The 22,892-nt window shown below is 41.5% G+C and overlaps 1 protein-coding gene and 1 non-coding gene across 7 annotated transcripts in view; one reads left to right on the top strand and one right to left on the bottom strand.

Moving 5' to 3' along the window:
- Window positions 1–22,892, bottom strand: part of LOC136866897 (zinc finger protein 708) — a 169,196-nt gene that overhangs the window by 62,151 nt on the left and 84,153 nt on the right. For all 6 annotated transcript variants that reach the window (XM_067143990.2, XM_068226887.1, XM_068226889.1 and 3 more), the window contains exon 4: window positions 988–1,083. In XM_067143990.2, the coding sequence (XP_067000091.2) occupies window positions 988–1,083 (96 nt within the window). The remainder of the gene's footprint in view (window positions 1–987; window positions 1,084–22,892) is intronic.
- On the top strand, window positions 21,935–22,011 carry TRNAS-CGA (transfer RNA serine (anticodon CGA)). The gene has a single exon. It is a non-coding gene; the product is annotated as a tRNA-Ser (tRNA).

The following is a 22,892-nucleotide window of genomic DNA, read 5'->3' as shown; positions in this document are numbered from 1 at the left end:
CTTCCCATTCCTTTTAGCTTCCATACCTCCCTCACATTTACCAACCACCCTTTCGTATCCTTCAGTTCTATTTCCAACACTCGCATTGAAATCACTCATTAGCACAAGCCTATCCTTGCTGTTGACCATGATTACAATGTAACTCAATGCTTCAAAAAGCTGTCCACTACATCCTCATCTGCATCGTCACTTGGTGAATACGCCGAGATAATTCTTGTCCTAACTCCTCCAACTGCCAAATCTACCCACATCATTTGCTCATTTAAGTGCCTAACAGAAACTATGTTACATGCAATAGTATTCCTGATGAACAGCCCTGCCCTACAATCTGCCCTTCCTGCCAAGTAAAATCTATAATCTCTTGTTCTTTATCCTCCATTACCCAAAGAGCATTTATTTCTAGCACATCCAGATGCATCCTCTTTGCTGACTCAGCCAGTCATACTTTCTTTCTTCCATAAATCCCATTAACATTGATAGCTCCCCATCAAATTCCATTTTGCTCACCGAGTTGCTTCCAAGGAGTCCCTTGCCTGTCAAATGGGAGTGGGACTCACATTACTCCCATAGGTCTGAGGAATGCTTAAAATGTTTTGAGTTCGGTAAATTCGTGATGCAGGATGCCACAATACTTACACATAGTCCAAGTGAGTACCTCTCCTCTAAGGGGTTAGGGACCACGGTGGATTGTACAGTCCTAGCCGCCTGAGCAAAAGGAGGGCCATGATTCAGTATATGACCGAGATGCACATTCCCATTCCATGGCAACTGATATCCCTACTTTCAGGACCACTTACTAGGCCACTCAGCCGTTGCCCCCTAGCTCACGAACTAGGACGTGACTACAGTAACCTACATCATGAAAATTATGTTTTCAAAATTCAGATTTCCCTTAGGACATTCAAATCATATGAAATGACATGAAGAGTCATCCAATGAAATCTTCTCACTACTTCCAACAATGGCTTGTAAAATGATGTACATTACCTCAAATGCATTTTCCTGTGTCAGCCCTGGCTCTGTTAACTCTGATTTAGTTTCTTGTTTCACAGGTATCATTTCTGTTGCAACTTGAGAATTTTCCTGTGGAAATTAATATATATTAGTGATGCAAACAATTGAGCATTATGCCAGTATGTGTCTACAAACAGGGGATCCAGTTCAAGAGAAGAAAATCATCCTATTTGAATTCCTGTTGTGGAGCAATTATATCACAGACAAACCTTTCAAAACATTGAGTTAACACATCTCAATAAAGTACTGAGTTATATGAGATTGAAAGTTTGCATGTCTCTGTAAAAACAGACATTCTTGGTATCTCTTATGCTTCCAAGCCACAGTAGCAAAATGACACACAACATGTTGTTCCTGTGCAAAACCACTATATTTCAAAAAGGTTCAAAGTTTTACACGATAACTGTGGACATTTCAATAGACATATTTTCTGTTTAGTTCGGTTTTGATCAATGATGCAACTTATTACATTGCTGAACCATAGAGAGCTTGGAAAATGGAAGGAAAAGTTAGAAATAACCGAAAATTACTTGTCAAACTTTAGAACCAGATGATCGAGATGACTGTGACATACGGATAATGTACAGAAATATTAATAACTTATCATTCTACTCATCCTAAACAAGATAGTTTTAAAAATTCATACAATGAAACCATACTTTATACCAGCAACAAAGCTTAGCATACAATATACCTTGTCCCAGCGTCAATAGCTTATAACCACATTCACAAGTTCTGTGAACCGCTTATAAGCCTGCTCCAAGTTTGTGCGTCTAAAGCTTATAAACATCAGAAGTTTATAGATACTTCTGACATCTCTTGGCCTTATACCGCAACAAAGTACTTCATGTAGAATACACGTGAACCAATATTGCTACCGTGCTAAAAACCCCGAGTGAAAACAATGTGATATTGAGTGAATGCTCTTGCATTCCAATTAAAGAGGAAATGAAAGTTGTTACCTCCACTACAGTGGTAACACAAAACAAGGCACAAGCAGAGTTAAAAGGGGAAGGTAAGAGCAAACTACACAATAAAGAAATCACTACACACTCAGAAAAACAGTAGCTGGCATTACTCGGATCTCCAACAAAACATGTACGAATTATCAGTAGGGCCAACTAGTGAACAACAAACCGGGAAGATGAAAAGGCTGGGAACCTACCAAAGGCATGGACATGGCTTAGATAGCAGATTCCGAAATAAATCACCGTGATCCTTAGTTTTTAAAAATATAATTTACAAGATCATTTTACAAATACATTCCAAGTTATGAGCTATAAGTTCAGTGATATACATAGGTTATTTGTAGCAGTGTAAATTCAAATTTCAAGTCAACTATACATCTATTTACCAATGCAGTTGTACAATGCAATATACAGTGAAGTTGAAGAGTTTCTCCAAAATCTAGCATACCTAAAGTGATACAGAACTACCAGAGGCAAACCCCAAGGAATATAATATTAAACCACATTCTACATACGTTAGTGAAACAAGAAATGGGAATGCCTCGGAAACAAACAGGTAAGCCTAGCTGAAAAACGAAAGCATCATAAGTAGCTAATTTGGTGAATCTAGGCGAGGTTAGGGCAGACTCCTGTATGAAGAGCAAATCGGAACATTACCAAAATTTTAGCAGGAACGGAATTCAAGAGTGCTTACCCAAGGAGAGTGTCATCACGTAAGCCGGGGGACGTCAACCAGATAGGCTGCTCGCAGACAGATAAACCGAGACCGACAGAATTCAGGATACAGAATTAATTCGAACACTGCTTCGCTCACTATATATAGGAAATTCTGGCCTTGGAGGCAGCCAATCAGCGTGCACAAGTTCCCTATCGTCACCTAGACTCACCAATCACAACCTTACTTTCGATCGCGAACTTTGACTAACATTCTAGAATATGCATGATCGCGAAAGTCGTATTTTTCCAGAATAGACAGAACACACTTTCTAGAACACATACCAACAAAGTAACACACCCTGTACAAAAGTTATGTAACTTTATTGATCTTTCCAGGAACTATAGACAGAATTCTACTATTTACAAATGCCAATGTTACAACATTATACACTACAGGTTAGGTCAATAAAAGTAAAACATTATATCGTATTTTACAAACAAAGTCTTCAAAAAAAATACATTCCACTCGCATTACATAGTTCACTTGTAACATCTTCCTCCCCCTGAAAGTCGAGCCCTGCTCGACCAATAATATAACCGCACTGGGGAGCAAGCGATAGAACGTTTTCACACAGTACCGATAGTAAAGGTACATTACTTTAACACACCTGATTTCTTGAAGTTAACTTTGTTATAACCAACAACACAAACTGTCACATAATTTTCAAAAATAATATAGATCCACCTCTTGAATAAATATCACAAAATCCACATGGGTTGTCACATTGCACTTCAAAATGCCTTCTTTCACAGATGATTAGACAATTTGTAGTCTGTCCACCAAATCATGTACACCATACTTTCTTCCAAATGTTAGAAATACCAAAACTTCTCACTTGTTGCTAACACTTTTGCACTACTTTCCCACAACAGTCACAGCACAGCTAGGCCACAAGTTCTTGCTGATGATGCGGCTGCCAACACGGCCGTTTGCCGCCAGCCTTCATTCAATGTCAGTCCAAACCCGACACCTAGGTGAGATGCAGTTCAGTGGTCTCTTGCACCAAATAAGCAGGGGTGAGACACCATCCAGTCCGCCTGCCACCAATAGTATGTTCCCCGCAGGATAGTGGTGCCGGATGTTGATGCCCAAGGCACACAGTGTGCCTCCCAATTTGGCACTTCAGGTTCCTGCCCGAAGAAGCTGGTCCCTGCAGCCGCTGTAACACACACAAACCGCAGCAGACAGGGGAATACTTTGAGGGGAAAGTATGCTGCTGGGCTCAAGATTGCGTAGTAACCCCATGTGTGGCTTAATGAATATGCAAGAGGGATTCTCCCTCGCACACAGGGATATTAGAGCACTAGCCCCAGGGTAAGCACTGCTATCTACAATTCACGTGACAAGATTATGGTGGGGGTGAAAAGAAACTACAGGAGGGTGCCCTAAGCCTGACCATAAGAGGAAGAAAATTCCAAGTAGTGACCCTAAACTAAAACTTATCTAACTTATAATACTAAATCGATTACACTAGAGGATACCTATTCACTTACACAATTACTTACAACAAACTTACAGTAAAACTCATTATTATCTTATAACTAAAATCTTATAAATAACCTCACAATAAAATTATTTTATAACTAAATTCTTACAAATAACTTACAACTATATCTACAAGTTCAAGTTCTTTTGTGCACGGTGCCAATTAGCTTGGATCTTTTCTGGGCTGGCATCGTCGGGCAGAAGATCATTAATTGACCATAGGTTAGATAGAGGAGAATTTGGAGTAAAAGCCAACATCAACGAAGCAGGAGTTTGCTTGTGGCTTTCATGGACAGCAGTGTTAAATGCAAATGACAACCAATTCAATGAGGAATCCCACTTGGAGTGGTCTGAGGAGCGATAAGCGATGAGGGCAGATCGCAGGTTACGATTCACTCTCTCAGCATAATTGGGCTTCGGGAAATAAGGAGTAGTGGTTACATGAGCAATGGATAGATCAAAACAGAAATTCCGGAACCGGGCAGAAGTAAAGGCTCTTGCGTTATCACTTACCAAGAATTGACAGGGTCCAAACGAGGCGAATATCTGTTTCAAGCACGAGATGGTGGTGTTGGCGTTAGCCATCCGAGTGGGGAACAGCCACGTAAAACGCAAAAAGGCGTCAACACACACGAGTATGAAACGATGATCATTCCGAGATCTCGGGAAAGGACCAATATAGTCTATGAACAGTCTTTCCATGGGGCGAGAAGCTTGCTCAGAAGACAAGAGACGTAGACGAGTATTCGGGGCAGGTTTAGTGATGTTGCAAATCTTACAGGACTTGACAAGGGTACGGATCTCACTATCCATGGATTTCCAAATAAAGTGGTTACGGATTTTTTCTCTTGTTTTGAAAACGCCCAGATGACCGCCCACTGGGGATTCATGAAAGTATTTGAAGACAGCCGGGGCCAGGTTAGTTGGGACTACAATTTTGGGGTCTCTGCGACCACGAGCAGGACAACATAAGACACCATTCTTAAGAATATAGGGCTTAACATGCTCACCGGATTTAATCCTGTCGACAATGGCTTTTAACTCAGGATCATCCTCTTGATGTTTGGCAATATCCTTGAAAAGGAAGGGAGAGTCAGTGATAACTACATTGACAAAAGCTGATACTTGTTCGGGGGATGAGTCTACTGGCTCGGATTGAGGGTCAGAGCTGTCTGGATGAAACATCCTACTGGGGCCATCAGCCACAACGTTTTCCGGTCCACGGATGTGGCGGCCTTCAAATTGGAAGGCTGAGATGCGCACTGCCCATCATGCTAGACGACCGGTCTTTCGCGGCTTGGCTAGTACCCAACTCAACGCCTGATTGTCAGTTTCCAGATCGAAAGGGAGATGTTCCAGGTACATTCTGAAGCGTTCTAAGGAAAAGACAAGAGCCAGGGCTTTCAACTCATAAATGGCATAATTGCGCTCAGCAGGATTCAGGGCACGGGAAGCATAAGAAATAGGACGACACCCTTCTTGAAATTCCTGTAGAACTCCGGATATGCCTGAGGAAGAGGCGTCAGTCTGAAGGATGAAGAGTTTAGAGAAGTCTGGCATAGCCAGTACAGGAGCGTTACATAAGGCGGATTTCAAGTCCATGAAGGCTTCACGTTGAACATCACCCCACACAAATTTGGCGTCCTTTCTTCTCAAATCATTTAATGGGGCTGCACGTTCAGCAAAATTAGGAATGAACTTGCGAAATAAATTCACCATGCCAATGAATCTGGCTACAGCCTTGACGTCCTTTGGAGGGGGGAAATTCTGGATGGCGGCAGTACGAGACTGATCGATTGAGACACCCCTCCCCGACACGATATGTCCTAAGAAGGACATCTGGGGTTGTGCGAAGGAAACCTTGGATGCCTTGAGGGTTAGACCTGCTTTACGCAGTCTTTCCAGCACTTCGTTGAGATGGAGTAGGTGTTCCTCGAAGGTTTCGCTAAAAATGACCAGATCATCAAGGTAATTATAAACAAACTTGAAGTTAATGTCCGATAAGACATAATCTAGTAACCGTGTAAGGTCAGCCGCTCCAGTTGCTAGGCCAAAAGGGGCGCGTTCGATTTCATATAGGTTCCAATCAGCTGCAAATGCAGTGAGATGCTTGGATTCTTCGGCAAGGGGTATCTGGTAATAAGCCTGATTTAACACGTTGAGTGCCGAGCCGATTGTAGCACACTATTCCACTGGTGCCAGGCTTGTTTTTGAATTGCATTCCGCTGGTGCCAAAGCAATTGTACGCGTTGTAGTCTGTTTATATAATCTTGGGATATATTTATATGATGTACTAAATAAATTTTATCTCACCATACCATGGTCATGTGTGACGCCATATGGTGTCACATCAATTTTTAGGAAAGATAAAATATAGCGTGACGCCATATGGTGTCACAGAATTTTTTGACATGGAATGTCCAATACGAATTTCAAATACGAGATATTTATTTGCTAATTCAAATTAACGCAATATTCATGAAAACCTAATAAAATGCAAAACAAGTACTTATATTACATTACATATTGTTGATAACAGTTTTCTGATAACTCTAAACATTGAAAATATGCGTCTCGGCTCGCCCGAGTTCTTGTTACTCGTTGCAATTTTTCAAACCTTATTGGCATCGTTGTTCAAACATCGTCCTTTGTACATTTGTTTCATGTGCTGTTTTCATATTTACGTTTTGCACATCTGATCGGAAAGTTAAGGGGAACGCGCTAACCTTACGCTACCTGGCTGCTGGCGCAGCTCGACGCAGCCCGGTTGGTTCACGTCCGCTGCTTCGCTCCTCCCTACCTCTCCGCCACACCCCGATACTCCCGCGGCACTTCTAATTTTATGACTATTTATTTGTTCAATTTTGGCGTTTAAACTTGCGCTGGGTACAGCAAGTTTTCTACTGTCTCCCACGAATATTCCTACCAAATTTCAACCGAATCCGAGTGTAACACATGTATGTGTTCCCTCGTAAGATTATTACCAATATCTTCCATTTTTTTATATTTTTGCACAACTATATAAACTGAGTGATAATACGTACGTAAACGAAGAATAAACAATGCCTGGCGGGCTTTCACCTGTGACAACGACCACAGGCCACTCAGTGGCTTCGGAAGAATACTGTGGCGCCATGTGGTGGCATACAGTAAAAATACATAGCTGGAATAGACCCTGAAGTTCGCCCTTCACGTAGTACCAATTTTACGCGCATAGATGTCACAGCTGATTATCTACGGCGCATCGCCTGAAACTCAACTGTGCCGCCATATGGCGTCACGCCAACTCTGATTTCAAGAACGGTGTGCCGCCATATGGCGTCACGCCATCTCAAATTTGAAGACCACCGTGACGCCATATGGCGGCACGTGGCACCCAACGTGTTAAATCGAAAGTGGTGAAAATTTTTGCATTAGCGAAACAAGAAAAACAAGAGTGCAAATCAGGAAGCGGGACAGATTGGAGGACTACCTTCTAGTTCAACATCCGATTGTCGACTACAGGCCGATAACCACCTCGTGGTTTGGGGACCAGAAACAAAGGAGAAGAATAGGCTGACTCGGAAAGCCGTATCACTCCGTCAGCGAGCATTTGCTCAATGATAGCCTTCAGGGCTTTCATTTTGGGAGGTGACTACCGGTACGGAGGAGAGCGAACAGGTATGTTATCTGTAACCTCAATTTTGTATTCTAATACATTGGTGACGCATAACCTGTCGGTGAAGACATCAGGGAACTTATCGCAGTTTCCTAAGTTGTTTGGCCTGCTCTTCGGGTAAGTGATTAAAATCAAAAGCCTTGGGTTCATCGGAATCTTCGGGAACAGCGTTAACATGGCAAGGCAGAATAGGGGAGCGATCACACAGCTCAAAGGTTCTTGCACAAAATTTAAAATGGAATCTGTTGAATTGGAGGTCCAAAATCATGCCCGTTTTAGCAATAAAGTTTGCACCCAATATCAATTGGCAGGATAAATCTTTTGAGTACTGGCATTTTCCAGGTGAAATCACGCACTCTAATCTTGACCTCTAGGGATCCTACAATATTCAATGAATTGGAATTAGCAGTATGGCATGTTAAGGACACTGGTTGTAATGTAGGTAGCTTGCAAACAGTTTTCATAGAATCATACCAGGTCTTGCTCATCAAGGTGACACTACTCACAGAGTCTAGCAATGCACAGACAGGTTCATTATTTACCTCTATGCATAAATATGGTAGTTTACAAGAAGGTATGGCAGAAATCCTACAAGATTGTAAGAAATGAAGACCCGAGTCAGACTGGGAGCAATCATTAGCCTCAGAATAAAGTAAATCAACCAAGGTACAGTCATGATCGAAAAGACAAGAAGCCATGCTTTGGGATTTGTCATCAGAACAGGCGGTTAGTCATCTAGCACTACTATGGCCTGGCGGTCCAGAGCCAGAAGTGTTCCGTGGGCACTGCCTAGAGAAATGCCTAGTTGATCCACAGTTACGGCAAGAAGTATTGGTGGAAGAGCCTCCACCCATCGCAGGTTTCCTATTGCCTAATGTCCCGGCCTTGGGACAAAAGTGACAATCTTAGGAATCGAGTGAGAAATTTTGCGACGACAGACATGAATATGAAGAAAATGAAGATGTTCACAGTGACAGGGAGGGCAGCGCAACAGATTCAATTTTAACAGCAATAGTGGGATTCATGCTAACTTCGGGGATAATCTGAACCATTGACAATATTTAAACATTTCTTAGCAACCAAATGGCGGACCTGATAGGTAAACTTCAAATTTGAATAATAGTAAGTTTTAAAACAGAAAGGGACTACTAAAGTGAACGGGTAGGCACTTTAAATGCATTTATCAATCATTCAGTCACTACTAATCTGCAATTGCCCAGGTGGCACATTTCCTATCTGTTGTTTTCCCAGCCTTTTCTTAAATGACTGCAAATAAATTGGAACTTTATTGAACATCTTGGTAAGTTATGCCAATACCTAACTCACCTTCCTAAAAGTGAATATTTGCCCCAGTTTGTCCTCTTCAATTCCAGCTTTATCTTCGTATTGTGATCATTCCTACTTTTAAAGACCTCACTCAAACTTATTTGCCTCTGATGTCATTTCACGCCATTTCGCCAGTGACAGCTCGGAACATACCACTTATATCACTAAGTTTATACAAGGAGTATTTTATCACGCCACGTATTCAATACAATCCACTGTTACGTGGTTAAAATAACATATAGTCCATCAAGTTTTCAAGATACATCTTTTGCCCCACTTTTACTGGGCAGCATCAGCCTTATACAACCTTAAAATAAACATATTTGGTGAATAAAACATCCACGTTCTTTTCTACTGTCGTCTACATATACAAGGGGCAATACCTTTTCCATAAGATTGCCATATGGGCCTATAGTTCACTCCCATGAATAGTTTTAGCAGCGATGTTGAACAACACCCCAATGCGTCATTAGACGCGTCTTACCCAACATATGATATCATAATCCATATCGTCTTCAATTTAACTATGCATTTTAACCTTAATGTTTTTGGAAAACAGATTTCACACTTAACATGCATGTTTTGTCACATTCATCCTACACACTTGATGCCTTGGGTTCGATATTCTGGTTCCCAAGTTTTACTTATTGTTGAAGCATTTTACGAAGAGGATCCGTTTCAGACTCGAACATGAATTGTTTTTAAGAAATAATGTGACTCAAAATTATGTCAGACGAACATTTTAACAATTTTTAAGTGATTTTAATGTGTGTACATATGTCCTTGTACTGTAAATATAGTGTCAATACTATTAACACTTTGGATGAGGTACTCAGAGCAATGTTTGTTGTATAAGGCAAATGATGAACAGTAAAAGATGGGCAAAGCATGTAACTTGAAAACTTGATGGATTATATGTTCATTTAACCACGTAAGTAGTATAATTGGACAGTTCTGCGGCCACCACCACCACCGGGCTCCCAGATGCCTCCTCCACCACCACCACAGCCAGAGGCCTCCCAGAGGTCTCCTCCACCACCCGCGGGAAATTTCAATTTGTAAACAAAGCCACGTGCTTTTTGACAGCTGTCATCGACAACAACGCATCGCTAACCTCAGTACTGCCATCTTAACGGGCCTAAACCTCAGTAGTACCAACTTAACCTAACTAGCGCGAGGTAAACAAAGCCACGTGTTTTTGACAGCCACGTGCTTTTTGACAGACAACAACGCATCGCTAACCTCAGAACTCCCATCTTGACGGGCCTAAACTTCAGTAGTACCAACTTAACCTAACTAGCGCGTGGTAAACAAAGCCACGTGCTTTTTGACAGCCACATGCTTTTTTGACAGCTGTCATCCGGCATCTTTAAACCACAGAGCACTGTGCTGCCCTCTTTATCGTAGTAGATGTAAATTCGTCACCTGTCATCGGCAGTGCTGCCATCTTGGCGGGCCTAAACCTTAGTGCTACCAACTTAACCTCACTAGCGTGAGATAAACAAATCCACGTGCAGCTGACATCCGCCATCTTTAATCTATAGAGCACAGTGCTGCCCTCTTTAGCTACTTACCTTTGAAATGTGGTGGCGGATAATTTGAAAAATGCTTTTTGACAGCAGCCATCTTGCATCGCAAACCTCAGTGCTGCCCTCTTTAGCTAGATACCTGTGGTGGCAGATAATTCCACGTGACAGCAGTCATCTTTGAGCACAGTGCTGCCCTCTTTGTGGTGGCGGCAAATTCCTCGTACTCTTGTTTGGAAACCAATCCACGTCCCTTTTTGACAGCTGTCATCCGCCATCTTTAATCAACAGAGCACAGTGCTGCCCTCTTTAGCTACTTGCCTTTGAAATGTGGTGGCGGATAATTTGAAAAATGCTTTTTGACAGCAGCTATCTTTGAGCACCGTGCTGCCCTCTTTAGCTAGATACCTGTGGTGGCAGGCAATTCCACGTGACAGCCGCCATCTTTAATCAAGAGGGCACCGTGCTGCCCTCTTTGTGGCGGTGGCAAATTCCACGTGCTTTACAAATTCACGTGCTTTTCTCTGACAGCTGTCATCCGCCATCTTGCATCACAAAACTCAGTGCTGCGCTCTTTAGCTAGTTACCTTTGAAATGTGATGACGGCAATTTGAAAAATTCTATGTGCTCTTGTTTGGAAATTAAGCCACGTGCTTTTTGACAGCTGTCATCCACCATCTTTAATCAATAGAGCACTGTGCTGCTATCATGCGGGCAATTTCGTCAGCTGTCATCCGCCATCTTTAATCTACAGAGCACCGTGCTGCCCTCTATGTAGTAGCGGGCAATTTGAAAAGTTCTGTTAGCTGTCATCCGCCATATTTAATCAAGAGAGCACCGTGCTGCCATCTTTAGCTAGATACCTTTGAAATGTGGTGGCGGCAATTTGAAAAATTCTATGTGCTCTTGTTTAGTAAACAAAGCCACGTGCTTTTTTTGACAGCTGTCATCCACCATCTTTAATCAATAGAGCACTGTGCTGCTATCATGCGGGCAATTTCGTCAGCTGCCATCCGCCATCTTTAATCTACAGAGCACCGTGCTGCTCTCTGTAGTAGCGGGCAATTTGAAAAGTTCTGTTAGCTGTCATCCGCCATCTTTAATCAAGAGAGCATCGTGCTGCCACCTTTAGCTAGATACCTTTGAAATGTAGTGGCGGCAAATTGAAAAATTCCACGTGCTCTTGTTTAGTAAACAAACTCACGCGCTTTTTGTCAGCTGTCATCCGCCATCTTTAATTTATAGAGCTCAGTGCTACACTCTTTAGGTACATACCCCTGAAATATGGTGGCGGATAATTTAGAAAGAAAAATTCTACATCAGCCATCTCTCGACGCTAATTGCACAAGATGGTGGCTATGCATGACTCCTTAAAGGTGCTTATGCAAGATGGCCGCTATACATAGGTTCTTATGAGATGCCCTTGGGATGCTTGCGCAAGATGGCGGTTATACAAGGCTCCTTATGAGACTCCCTAGAGATGCTTGCGCAAGATGGCGATTGCTCTTATGAGGCGGCTTAAGGGTCCTTGCACAAGATGGCTAGAGATGCCCTAAGGATGCTTGCGCAAGATGGCGGACGCAAGATGGCGGCTATACACGACTCCTTATGAGACGCCTTAAGGGTGCTTGCGCAAGATGGCTGCTGCTCTTATGAAGAAAGCTAGCTTAGAGGCTAACGTGCCGTGCTAGTTCGATTCATTAAATTTGGGGCTTAAATGCATAATGTTAAATATCTCGAAAACGGTGCATCGTAGAGCAAAACGGACAAAATTTTTCTACCCAATACCTCGGTTCGCAGTATGGGGAACATGATATCATAAGAAAAACATAGTCTAATGATGAGATCAACGGTTCGGTTCTAACTTAGGCCCTTTGGCATTGCTCTGTCTCAGCTTGTAATGAAGCAAGTCTTCGTAACATGATCAGGTCTAGCTCTGGTAGAGTATAACGTACCGTGCAGGTTCGATTCATTACATTTGGGGCTTAAAAGCAAAATGTTAAATATCTCGAAAACGGACAAAAATTTTCTACCTGATACCTAGGTTTGCAGTATCAGGAACATGGTAGCATAAGAAAAACATAGTCTAATGATGAGATCGACGGTTCGATTCCTACTTAGGCCCTTTGGCATTGGCAGCTATCTATTTCTACAAGATGGCGGCTATACATAGCTTCTTATGAGACCGCCTAAGAGCGCTTGCACAAGATGACTGCTGCTCTAATGAGACGCCCTAGGGGTGCTTGCGGGAGGTAGCAGCGACAAGACGATGACTATACACAGCTGCTTATGATACGGCCTAGAGGTGCTTACACAAGATGGTGGCTGCTCTGATGAAGAAAGCTAGCTTTGCATCGTGCAGGTATTTTTACAGCACTAAACCTCATACCTTTGAAATGTGGTGGCGGGTAATTTGAAAAATTCGACGTGCTTTTTCATAAGCTGTTAAGGCCTCCTCTTATGTCAAGGCATAGCTCTATCGAACAAGTTTAAACCTGCATCGGAATAGCTAGAGGAAGCACGTGCTGCAGTGATGACGTCATTATGCAAATCACAAAAGAAACGTAACAAGGCTATAATCCAAAACTGCACTCTATGCCGTTAACTTTATCATGTGATCGGAACATTGATTGAAGTGTTTAGAACACTAATTAAGTAGAACCGAACACTGTACTCGATACAACATGTGTTTAGAACATGTCAGGGGATACCTTTGTTCTAAGAAGATTAGTTTACCGCACATTCCTTGTAGGGCTAATAGGCTAAGGGGCTAATGGGCAAAAGGGCTAATGGGCAAAAGGGCTAATGGGCAAAAGGGCTAAAGGGCTAATGGGCTAAAGGAGCAACAACCTCATCGATCGCTATCAGCAAGAACGCGTGTACTTTGTTAAGTGTAGAAAATTAATCTTTATTTGTAAATGGTTTCATGTTCAGAACAAGGAATGGAACCTACGGGTTACGTCTTACCTAGTAAAATCCCCGAGGTGCGATGAGTTACGTTTTTCGAACTAGTGTTTGGAACACTGAACTTTTCAAGATGATAGCAGAGAGTTTAGTAATGTTCTGTTGTTGGATTATAAATTCCGCGCTATAACATGCATAAGGTGGCAGCCTTGAGGTTTACTGCCATAAAGATGGCAACAGTGAGGTTAGCGACGCTCTATTGTCCTTCAAAGTGAGGTTAGGTTTCGTCAAGAAGACAGCTGTCAAAAAAGCACGTGGCTATGTTTACCAAACAAGAGCACTTGGCTGTGACGTCACGGTCACGTAATCAATCCTTAGCTCGACGTCGTTAAGAGCAGCATTAGGATTAGCTATGCTTAAAAGTCTTGGGAACAGAGCAGCAGTATGAATTGCCATGTTTCAAAGCGTGTACACATCACCTATCGATTTTACATGCATCGACCATCGAACTAAACTTCATCCGCTAGATCGTGCTGCTATCTTAGCATAACCTATACCCATAACATTAAAGTACAATGAATAGCCATGTTTCAAAGCGTGTACACATCACCTATCGATTTTACATGCATCGACCATCGAACTAAACTTCATCCGCTAGATCGTGCTGCTATCTTAGCATAACCTATACCCATAACATTAAAGTACAATGAATAGTCATGTTTCAAAGCGTGTACACATCAACTATCGAATTTGCATGTATCGACTCTCGTACTAAACTTCTGCAGGTAGATTGTGCTGCTATCTTAGCATAACTAAGACGCATGAATTTAAAGTACAAAGAATAGCCATGTTTCAAAGCGTGTACACATTACTTATTGATTTTGCATTCATCGAATCTCGTACTGAACTTCTTCCGCTAGATTGTGCTGGTATCGTAGCCTAACCTATACGCATGAACTTAAAGTACGAAGAATAACCATGTTTTAAAGCGTGTACACATTACCTAATGATTTTGCATGAAACGACTATCATACTAAACTTTTTCCACTAGATTGTGCTAAAATCGGGTAAGTGTGCTGCTATCTTAGCATAACCTATCGATTTTACATGCATCGACTATCGTACTAGACTTCTTCCGCTAGAGCATGTAGCAATCGCTTTTGTGTATCCCTAACCCATGTGCACGAACTTAAAGCACAAAAAGAGCTATGTTCCAAAGCGTGTACACATCACCTATCGATAATGTATGTATCGAATATCGTACTAAACTTCTCCTGCCAGAGCGTACGACTATCGCTTGTGTGTGCAGGAACTTAAAGCATAAAGAATAGCAATGTATAAAAATCTTGTAAACAAAGCAGCAGCATTAAGTATAGCCATGTTTAAATGCGTGTACACATCATGTATCCACGACGCACGTAGTACTAAACTTATTCCATTAGAATGTACAAAGTTCGCATATGTTTGTGCTGCTATCTTAGCATAGCCTATGTGCATGAACTTAAAGCATAAAGAATAGTTATGTGTAAAAAATCTTGTGAACATAGCAGAATGTTTACTACGTAGGTGTAGACATTGAACTTTGCATGCTGAGGCAGCATACTACGTGACTGTGACGTCACAGCCAAGTGCTCTTGTTTGGTAAACATAGCCACGTGCTTTTTTGACAGCTGTCTTCTTGACGAACCCTAACCTCACTTTGAAGGACAATAGAGCCTCGCTAACCTCACTCTTGTCATCTTTACGGCAGTAAACCTCAAGGCTGCCACCTTATGCATGTTGTAGCGCGGAATTTATAATCCAACAACAGAACATTGCTAAACTCTTTGCTATCATCTTGAAAAGTTCAGTGTTCCAAACACTAGTTCGAAAAACGTAACTCATCGCACCTCGGGGATTTTATTAGGTAAGACGTAACCCGTAGGTTCCATTCCTTGTTCTGAACATGAAACCATTTACAAATAAAGATTAATTTTCTACACTTAACAAAGTACACGCGTTCTTGCTGATAGCGATCGATGAGGTTGTTGCTCCTTTAGCCCTTTAGCCCTTTTGCCCATTAGCCCCTTTGCCCATTAGCCCCTTAGCCTATTAGCCCTACAAGGAATATGCGATAAACTAATCTTCTTAGAACAAAGGTATCCCCTGACATGTTCTAAACACATGTTGTATCGAGTACAGTGTTCGGTTCTACTTATTTAGTGTTCTAAACACTTCAATCAATGTTCCGATCACATGATAAAGTTAACGGCATAGAGTGCAGTATTCGATTCCAGCCTTTTTACGTTTCTTCTGTGATTTGCTTAATGACGTCATCACTGCAGCACGTGCTTACTCTAGCTATTCCGATGCAGGTTTCAACTTGTTCGATAGAGCTATGCCTTGACATAAGAGGAGGCCTTAACAGCTTATGAAAAAGCACGTCGAATTTTTCAAATTACCCGCCACCACATTTCAAAGGTATGAGGTTTAGTGCTGTAAAAATACCTGCACGATGCAAAGCTAGCTTTCTTCATCAGAGCAGCCACCATCTCGTGTAAGCACCTCTAGGCCGTATCATAAACAGCTGTGTATAGTCATCGCCTTGTCGCTGCTACCTCCCGCAAGCACCCCTAGGGCGTCTCATAAGAGCAGCAGTCATCTTGTGCAAGCGCTCTTAGGCGGTCTCATAAGAAGCTATGTATAGCCGCCATCTTATATAAATAGATAGCTGCCAATGCCAAAGGGCCTAAGTAGGAATCGAACCGTCGATCTCATCATTAGACTATGTTTTTCTTATGCTATCATGTTCCTGATACTGCAAACCTAGGTATCAGGTAGAAATTTTTTGTCCGTTTTCGAGATATTTAACATTTTGCTTTTAAGCCCCAAATGTAATGAATCGAACCTGCACGTGTACGTTATACACTCTACCATAGCTAGACCTGATCATGTTACGAAGACTTGCTTCATTACAAGCTGAAACAGAGCTAATGCCAAAGGGCCTAAGTTAGAACCAAACCGTTGATCTCATCATTAGACTATGTTTTTCTTATGATATCATGTTCCCCATACTGCGAACCGAGGTATTGGGTAGAAAAATTTTGTCCGTTTTGCTCTACGATGCACCGTTTTCGAGATATTTAACATTATGCATTTAAGCCCCAAATTTAATGAATCGAACTAGCACGACACGTTAGCCTCTAAGCTAGCTTTCTTCATAAGAGCAGCAGCCATCTTGCGCAAGCACCCTTAAGGCGTCTCATAAGGAGTCGTGTATAGCCGCCATCTTGCGTCCGCCATCTTGCGCAAGCATCCTTAGGGCATCTCTAGCCATCTTGTGCAAGGACCCTTAAGCCGCCTCATAAGAGCAACCGCCATCTTGCGCAAGCATCTCTAGGGCGTCTCATAAGGAGCCTTGTATAACCGCCATCTTGCGCAAGCATCCCAAGGGCATCTCATAAGAACCTATGTATAGCGGCCATCTTGCATAAGCACCTTTAAGGAGTCGTGCATAGCCACCATCTTGTGCAATTAGCGTCGAGAGATTGCTGATGTAGAATTTTTCTTTTTAAATTATCCACCACCATATTTCAACGGTATGTACCTAAAGAGTGTAGCACTGAGCTCTATAGATTAAAGATGGCGGATGACAGCTGACAAAAAGCGCGTGAGTTTGTTTACTAAACAAGAGCACGTGGAATTTTCAATTTGCCGCCACCACATTTCAAAGGTATCTAGCTAAAGATGGCAGCACGGTGCTCTCTTGATTAAAGATGGCGGATGACAGCTAACAGAACTTTTCAAATTGCCCGCTACTACAGAGAGCAGCACGGTGCTCTGTAGATTAAAGATGGCGGATGACAGCTGACGAAATTGCCCGCATGATAGCAGCACAGTGCTCTATTGATTAAAGATGGAGGACGACAGCTGTCAAAAAAAAGCACGTGGCTTTGTTTACTAAACAAGAGCACATAGAATTTTTCAAATTGCCGCCACCACATTTCAAAGGTATCTAGCTAAATATGGCAGCACGGTGCTCTCTTGATTAAATATGGCGGATGACAGCTAACAGAACTTTTCAAATTGCCCGCTACTACATAGAGGGCAGCACGGTGCTCTGTAGATTAAAGATGGCGGATGACAGCTGACGAAATTGCCCGCATGATAGCAGCACAGTGCTCTATTGAGTAAAGATGGTGGAGGACAGCTGTCAAAAAAAGCACGTGGCTTTGTTTACTAAACAAGAGCACATAGAATTTTTCAAATTGCCGTCATCACATTTCAAAGGTAACTAGCTAAAGAGCGCAGCACTGAGGTTTGTGATGCAAGATGGCGGATGACAGCTGTCAGAAAAAAGCACGTGAGTTTGTAAAGCACGTGGAATTTGCCACCGCCACAAAGAGGGCAGCACGGTGCCCTCTTGATTAAAGATGGCTGCTGTCACGTGGAATTGCCTGCCACCACAGGTATCTAGCTAAAGAGGGCAGCACGGTGCTCAAAGATAGCTGCTGTCAAAAAGCATTTTTCAAATTATCCGCCACCACATTTCAAAGGCAAGTAGCTAAAGAGGGCAGCACTGTGCTCTGTTGATTAAAGATGGCGGATGACAGCTGTCAAAAAAGGACGTGGATTTGTTTCCAAACAAGAGTACATGGAATTTGCTGCCACCACAAAGAGGGCAGCACTGTGCTCAAAGATGACTGCTGTCACGTGGAATTGTCTGCCACCACAGGTATCTAGCTAAAGAGGGCAGCACTGAGGTTTGCGATGCAAGATGGCTGCTGTCAAAAAGCATTTTTCAAATTATCCGCCACCACATTTCAAAGGTAAGTAGCTAAAGAGGGCAGCACTGTGCTCTATAGATTAAAGATGGCGGATGTCAGCTGCACGTGGATTTGTTTATCTCATGCTAGTGAGGTTAAGTTGGTAGCACTAAGGTTTAGGCCCGCCAAGATGGCAGCACTGCCGATGACAGGTGACGAATTTACATCTACTACGATAAAGAGGGCAGCACAGTGCTCTGTGGTTTAAAGATGGCGGATGACAGCTGTCAAAAAAGCACGTGGCTGTCAAAAAGCACGTGGCTTTGTATACCACGCGCTAGTTAGGTTAAGTTGGTACTACTGATGTTTAGGCCCGTCAAGATGGCAGTACTGAGGTTAGCGATGCGTTGTTGTCTGTTTACAAATTCAAATTTCCCGCGAGTGGTGGAGGAGACCTCTGGGAGGCCTCTGGCTGTGGTGGTTGTGGAGGAGGCCTCTGGGAGGCCTCTGGCTGTGGTGGTGGTGGAGGAGGCCTCTGGCAGCCCGGTGGTGGTGGTGGCCGCAGAAATGTCCAATTATACTACTCACGTAACAGTGGATTGTATTGAATAGGTGGCGTGCCAAAATACTCCTTGTGTAAACTTAGTGATAAAGCTGTTTTCAATACGGAACAATGACGAAAATAATGGTTTGTAACATAACACTTAGTCGAGCAGCTAGTCTCCTTTCTCCCAAGTCTTCCCAGCCCAAACTTTGCAACTTTTTTGTAACACTACTCTTTTGTCGGAAATCACCCAGAACAAATCGAGATGCTTTTCATTGGGTTTTTTCCAGTACTTGAATCAAGTAATTCTGGTGAGGGTCCCATACACTGGAACCATACTCTAGTTGGAGTCTTACCAGAGACTTATATACCCACTCCTTTACATCCTTACTGCAAGCCATAAATACCCTCATAACCATGTGTAGAGATCTGTACCTTTTATTTAAAATTATATTTATGTGATTACCCCAATGAAGATCTTTCCTTATATTAACATTTAGGTACTTACAAGATCCCTAAAAGGAACTCTCACCTCCTCAATGCAGTAATTAAAACCGAGAGGACTTCTCCTGTTAGTGAAACTCACAACCTGACTTTTAACCCCGTTTATCATCATACCATTGCCCACCGTCCATTTTACAACTTTATCGAGATCATTTTGCAGTTGCTCACAATCTTGTAACCTATTTATTACCCTGTCCAGAATAACATCAGCAGCAAAAAGCCGTATCTCTGATTCCACTTACTTACTCATATCACTGATGGGATGACACCTGTGTTGATGAGATAAAACTTCTAATAGGCATTCCCATATTGCAAGGCATTGTGCATAAACCTACACTGGCACATTTCAGTAAGAAAACTACAACAGAACCAACATTCTTCCTGAATGTAATGACAGACCAGAAATTTTGTCTCCTGTTGAAGTACTTGCATTTTAATGTGAATTCCGCATTTGATAGTAAAAGTGGTACTAACCCAAAAATGTTCAAGATCAGGCCTATCATGCAATATCTCGCTGAAAACTTTCAGTCCACATATACGCCTCAGAGAGATGATGCCTGCTTCTATGGAAAGGAGGACAAGTTTGGAAAGTCGAGGAAAGGAACAAAATATCGGATAGTTTCCTATTACATTGAATCAATAACAGTAAATATCCTCCTTTTTGATACTTATATTTGCTTTAAGCAAACTAATTAATCATTTATAGTACATTTTTTCATTCTATTGGGAACACCTTCAGCTAAAAGCAATTATAATTTATTTTATTATCACTATCTATTCAATACATGCCGTGTGTTATGTGGTTAAAACTTCCCAGGGTCATGTTTCACCCCTTCTTAAGGGTATCATCAGCCTATTCTATTATGTCTGAAACCTTGTCTATCATACATGGCTTACAATTAAAGTGCTATTACACATTAAATACCTCTTAAAATTAATATGCAACTATTTATACATAAAAAATGCTACATTACACACTATGAGTATCGAGAATTGATGGTATTTTGTACACATGAAGATTAAAAACTTTAACAGGCTTCCATTATACTATAAAAAGATGCTACATTACACACTATGAGTATCCAGAATTGAAGGTCTCTTAGTCACATAAAAATTAGAAAGTTATTGGTGCTAATCTCTCTAGATTCTAGAGGAGTTCAAAGCTAAAATGGATCCTCTCTGTAATAACTTGTAGACCAATGGGATAGCAACAGTCTTGAGTAAAGAGCTTAAACTTCGTTGAGTATATTTGACCTTAATGTTCAATGTACCTGACTTTGATAAGATCAATGTTGAGTAGTTGCAAGCTTGTTTACTCTTACAGTGTATCATTATGAAACAATTCAATTATATAAAACAAAACATATACATATGATTATTTTTATAGAATATATTAATATTTTATAAAAAACGTAACTTATGTGTGATATGTAATAATTAGATCTATTCATGTAACCAAAATTACTATTAACTGATTTGATATAACACACCTTTATTACTGGAGTGTATTAATTTACTTTATAAATACTCTGCAGCCATGATAATATTAGAATGTACTGCACCACAGTGAGTTTCAGCTCACGTGCCCCTGCTAATAAATAAATAAATAAAATAAAAAACATCTGGATATTTCACAGTAAATTGGATAAGAATGAATGTTGTTATTAAAATGTTGTTAGATTAAAATATACGCTCGTATGTTTTCTGTTGCGTGAAGAAGGTACAAGATTCCAAGTTGAGGCTACTGCTTAATTGTGAAATTGTGTCCTTGGCATTTATGAACAGTCATGTGTGAATAATCTTTCTTATTGATGTGATTATTGGCCTTGGAGAAGGATATTGTCTGTGAATTAAGAGAGAAATTAGAATTAGTATTTTGAAACACGCATGTTAACAAGAAACCTCAAGTAACTAATATGTCAATTGTGTAGGAACATACTCGCCAGGTATATCTAACTGCTCTGGCAGCTACTGCCTATTCCTGGTGTTATACCTGTGCGGTAAAGGAGGAGTCGGGAGTATGGATTAGGTTGACCCTTAACCTTTTAAGTGCTGAGCTCTTGACTGTTTGGTACCTCAGTGCTGAGTTTTTTCATTTGTATGTTAAAAATTTTGTAGAAGCCTCAATTTTTAACTTATCAGTGGGGTGATTAGCATAAAATGTTTATAAATGTTGGTTGTTTATAACTCTATATGCAAATGGAAAATCCTACACTTGTGTTCAATATTATTTTGAGAGAAAACAAAATTACACTTGAATATTGAATTTTCACGACCGCATTGTAATCGAAATAGACTTTCAACGTATTAGGTCGTGTTACGTACATGTAGTACGTGTTGAAGAGATGTTAAGTACAGAACAAAAATGGCCAGCCGGACACCAGTGGGATCCGAACGCACAACCTCCCGATTTCGCGGTCGTGAAAATTCAATATTCATTGATATGCCCCACAACGGGCGACATAAACGCACTCTACAGTGTGCTAGCAGCGGTGCCAGACCTGTAGCTCAGATCCTTTCAAACAGAAGAAAGATGGCCTGGGCCACCATAGCTCAATTGGTAGAGCAACCGACGCGAAATCGGGAGGTTGTGGGTTCGGATCCCACTGGTGTCCGGCTGGCCATTTTTGTTCTGTACTTAACATCTCTTCAACACGTACTACATGTATGTAACACGACCTAATACGTTGAAAGTCTATTTCAATTAAAATTACACTTATGTGCAAATGCGTGCATTATCTTTATACAAAGTAAAGAGCCCAAAATAATATTATTTCCTAAAATATGTAGGCAACTAATACATGTAACTTCCTAAGTTGATATTTTAAAATACTTTTGAAACCTGGAATGTCGTAATGGTTAAATGTTTTCTACTGGTTGTCCGTGATGCCGATTTGTTCAACTGTCTACACCAACACCACTGGCACAAAAGTTTGTAAAAATCAATAATTTTCAGGTTGTCATGAAACACTACTTGGCCCTCAGAGCTGGTGAAGAAAAGTACTCCATCCGCCACGAAATCAGTGATGAGCTTTTGTACTCACCGTGTTTCGTTTAGAAGGAGGCTCTGTTTCTTTCTCACAATCTTTCTATCACTCTCACTTTTAAAATCGCTTAACAATTCCTTAAAATGACCATCTCCATCACCACTTTCCGCTGTGGTTAATAACTGAAAGATCCTGTGATCCGAAATAACATCGCTTCAAGAACAACTAAATTGTTGTTCCGCCATGTTTGTTTACATCACAGATGAACACAACAGACATCTACAAAAAGCTCTGTAAGTTACTTCCCAAAGCTACAATCTCTGATCAGTTAGTTCTGCATAATGCTTAACAGATGGCAGAACATGTCAGAGATCAAATTCGCACTCGAAAGTGAACCGGGAAACTCAAAAAAATTTAAATTCTCGCGCACTGTCTATAGACAGGCGTAGCACTGGTGGACCGGTCGCGTCAGCCCGCCTATAGGCGGGCGCAACACTTATCAAGTTAAGAGCC

The sequence above is a fragment of the Anabrus simplex genome, chromosome 3 (assembly GCF_040414725.1).
Source record: "Anabrus simplex isolate iqAnaSimp1 chromosome 3, ASM4041472v1, whole genome shotgun sequence".
Classification (NCBI taxonomy): domain Eukaryota; kingdom Metazoa; phylum Arthropoda; class Insecta; order Orthoptera; family Tettigoniidae; genus Anabrus; species Anabrus simplex.
Note: the sequence above shows the minus strand (reverse complement) of the source record. Positions and strands in the feature narration are given on the sequence as shown.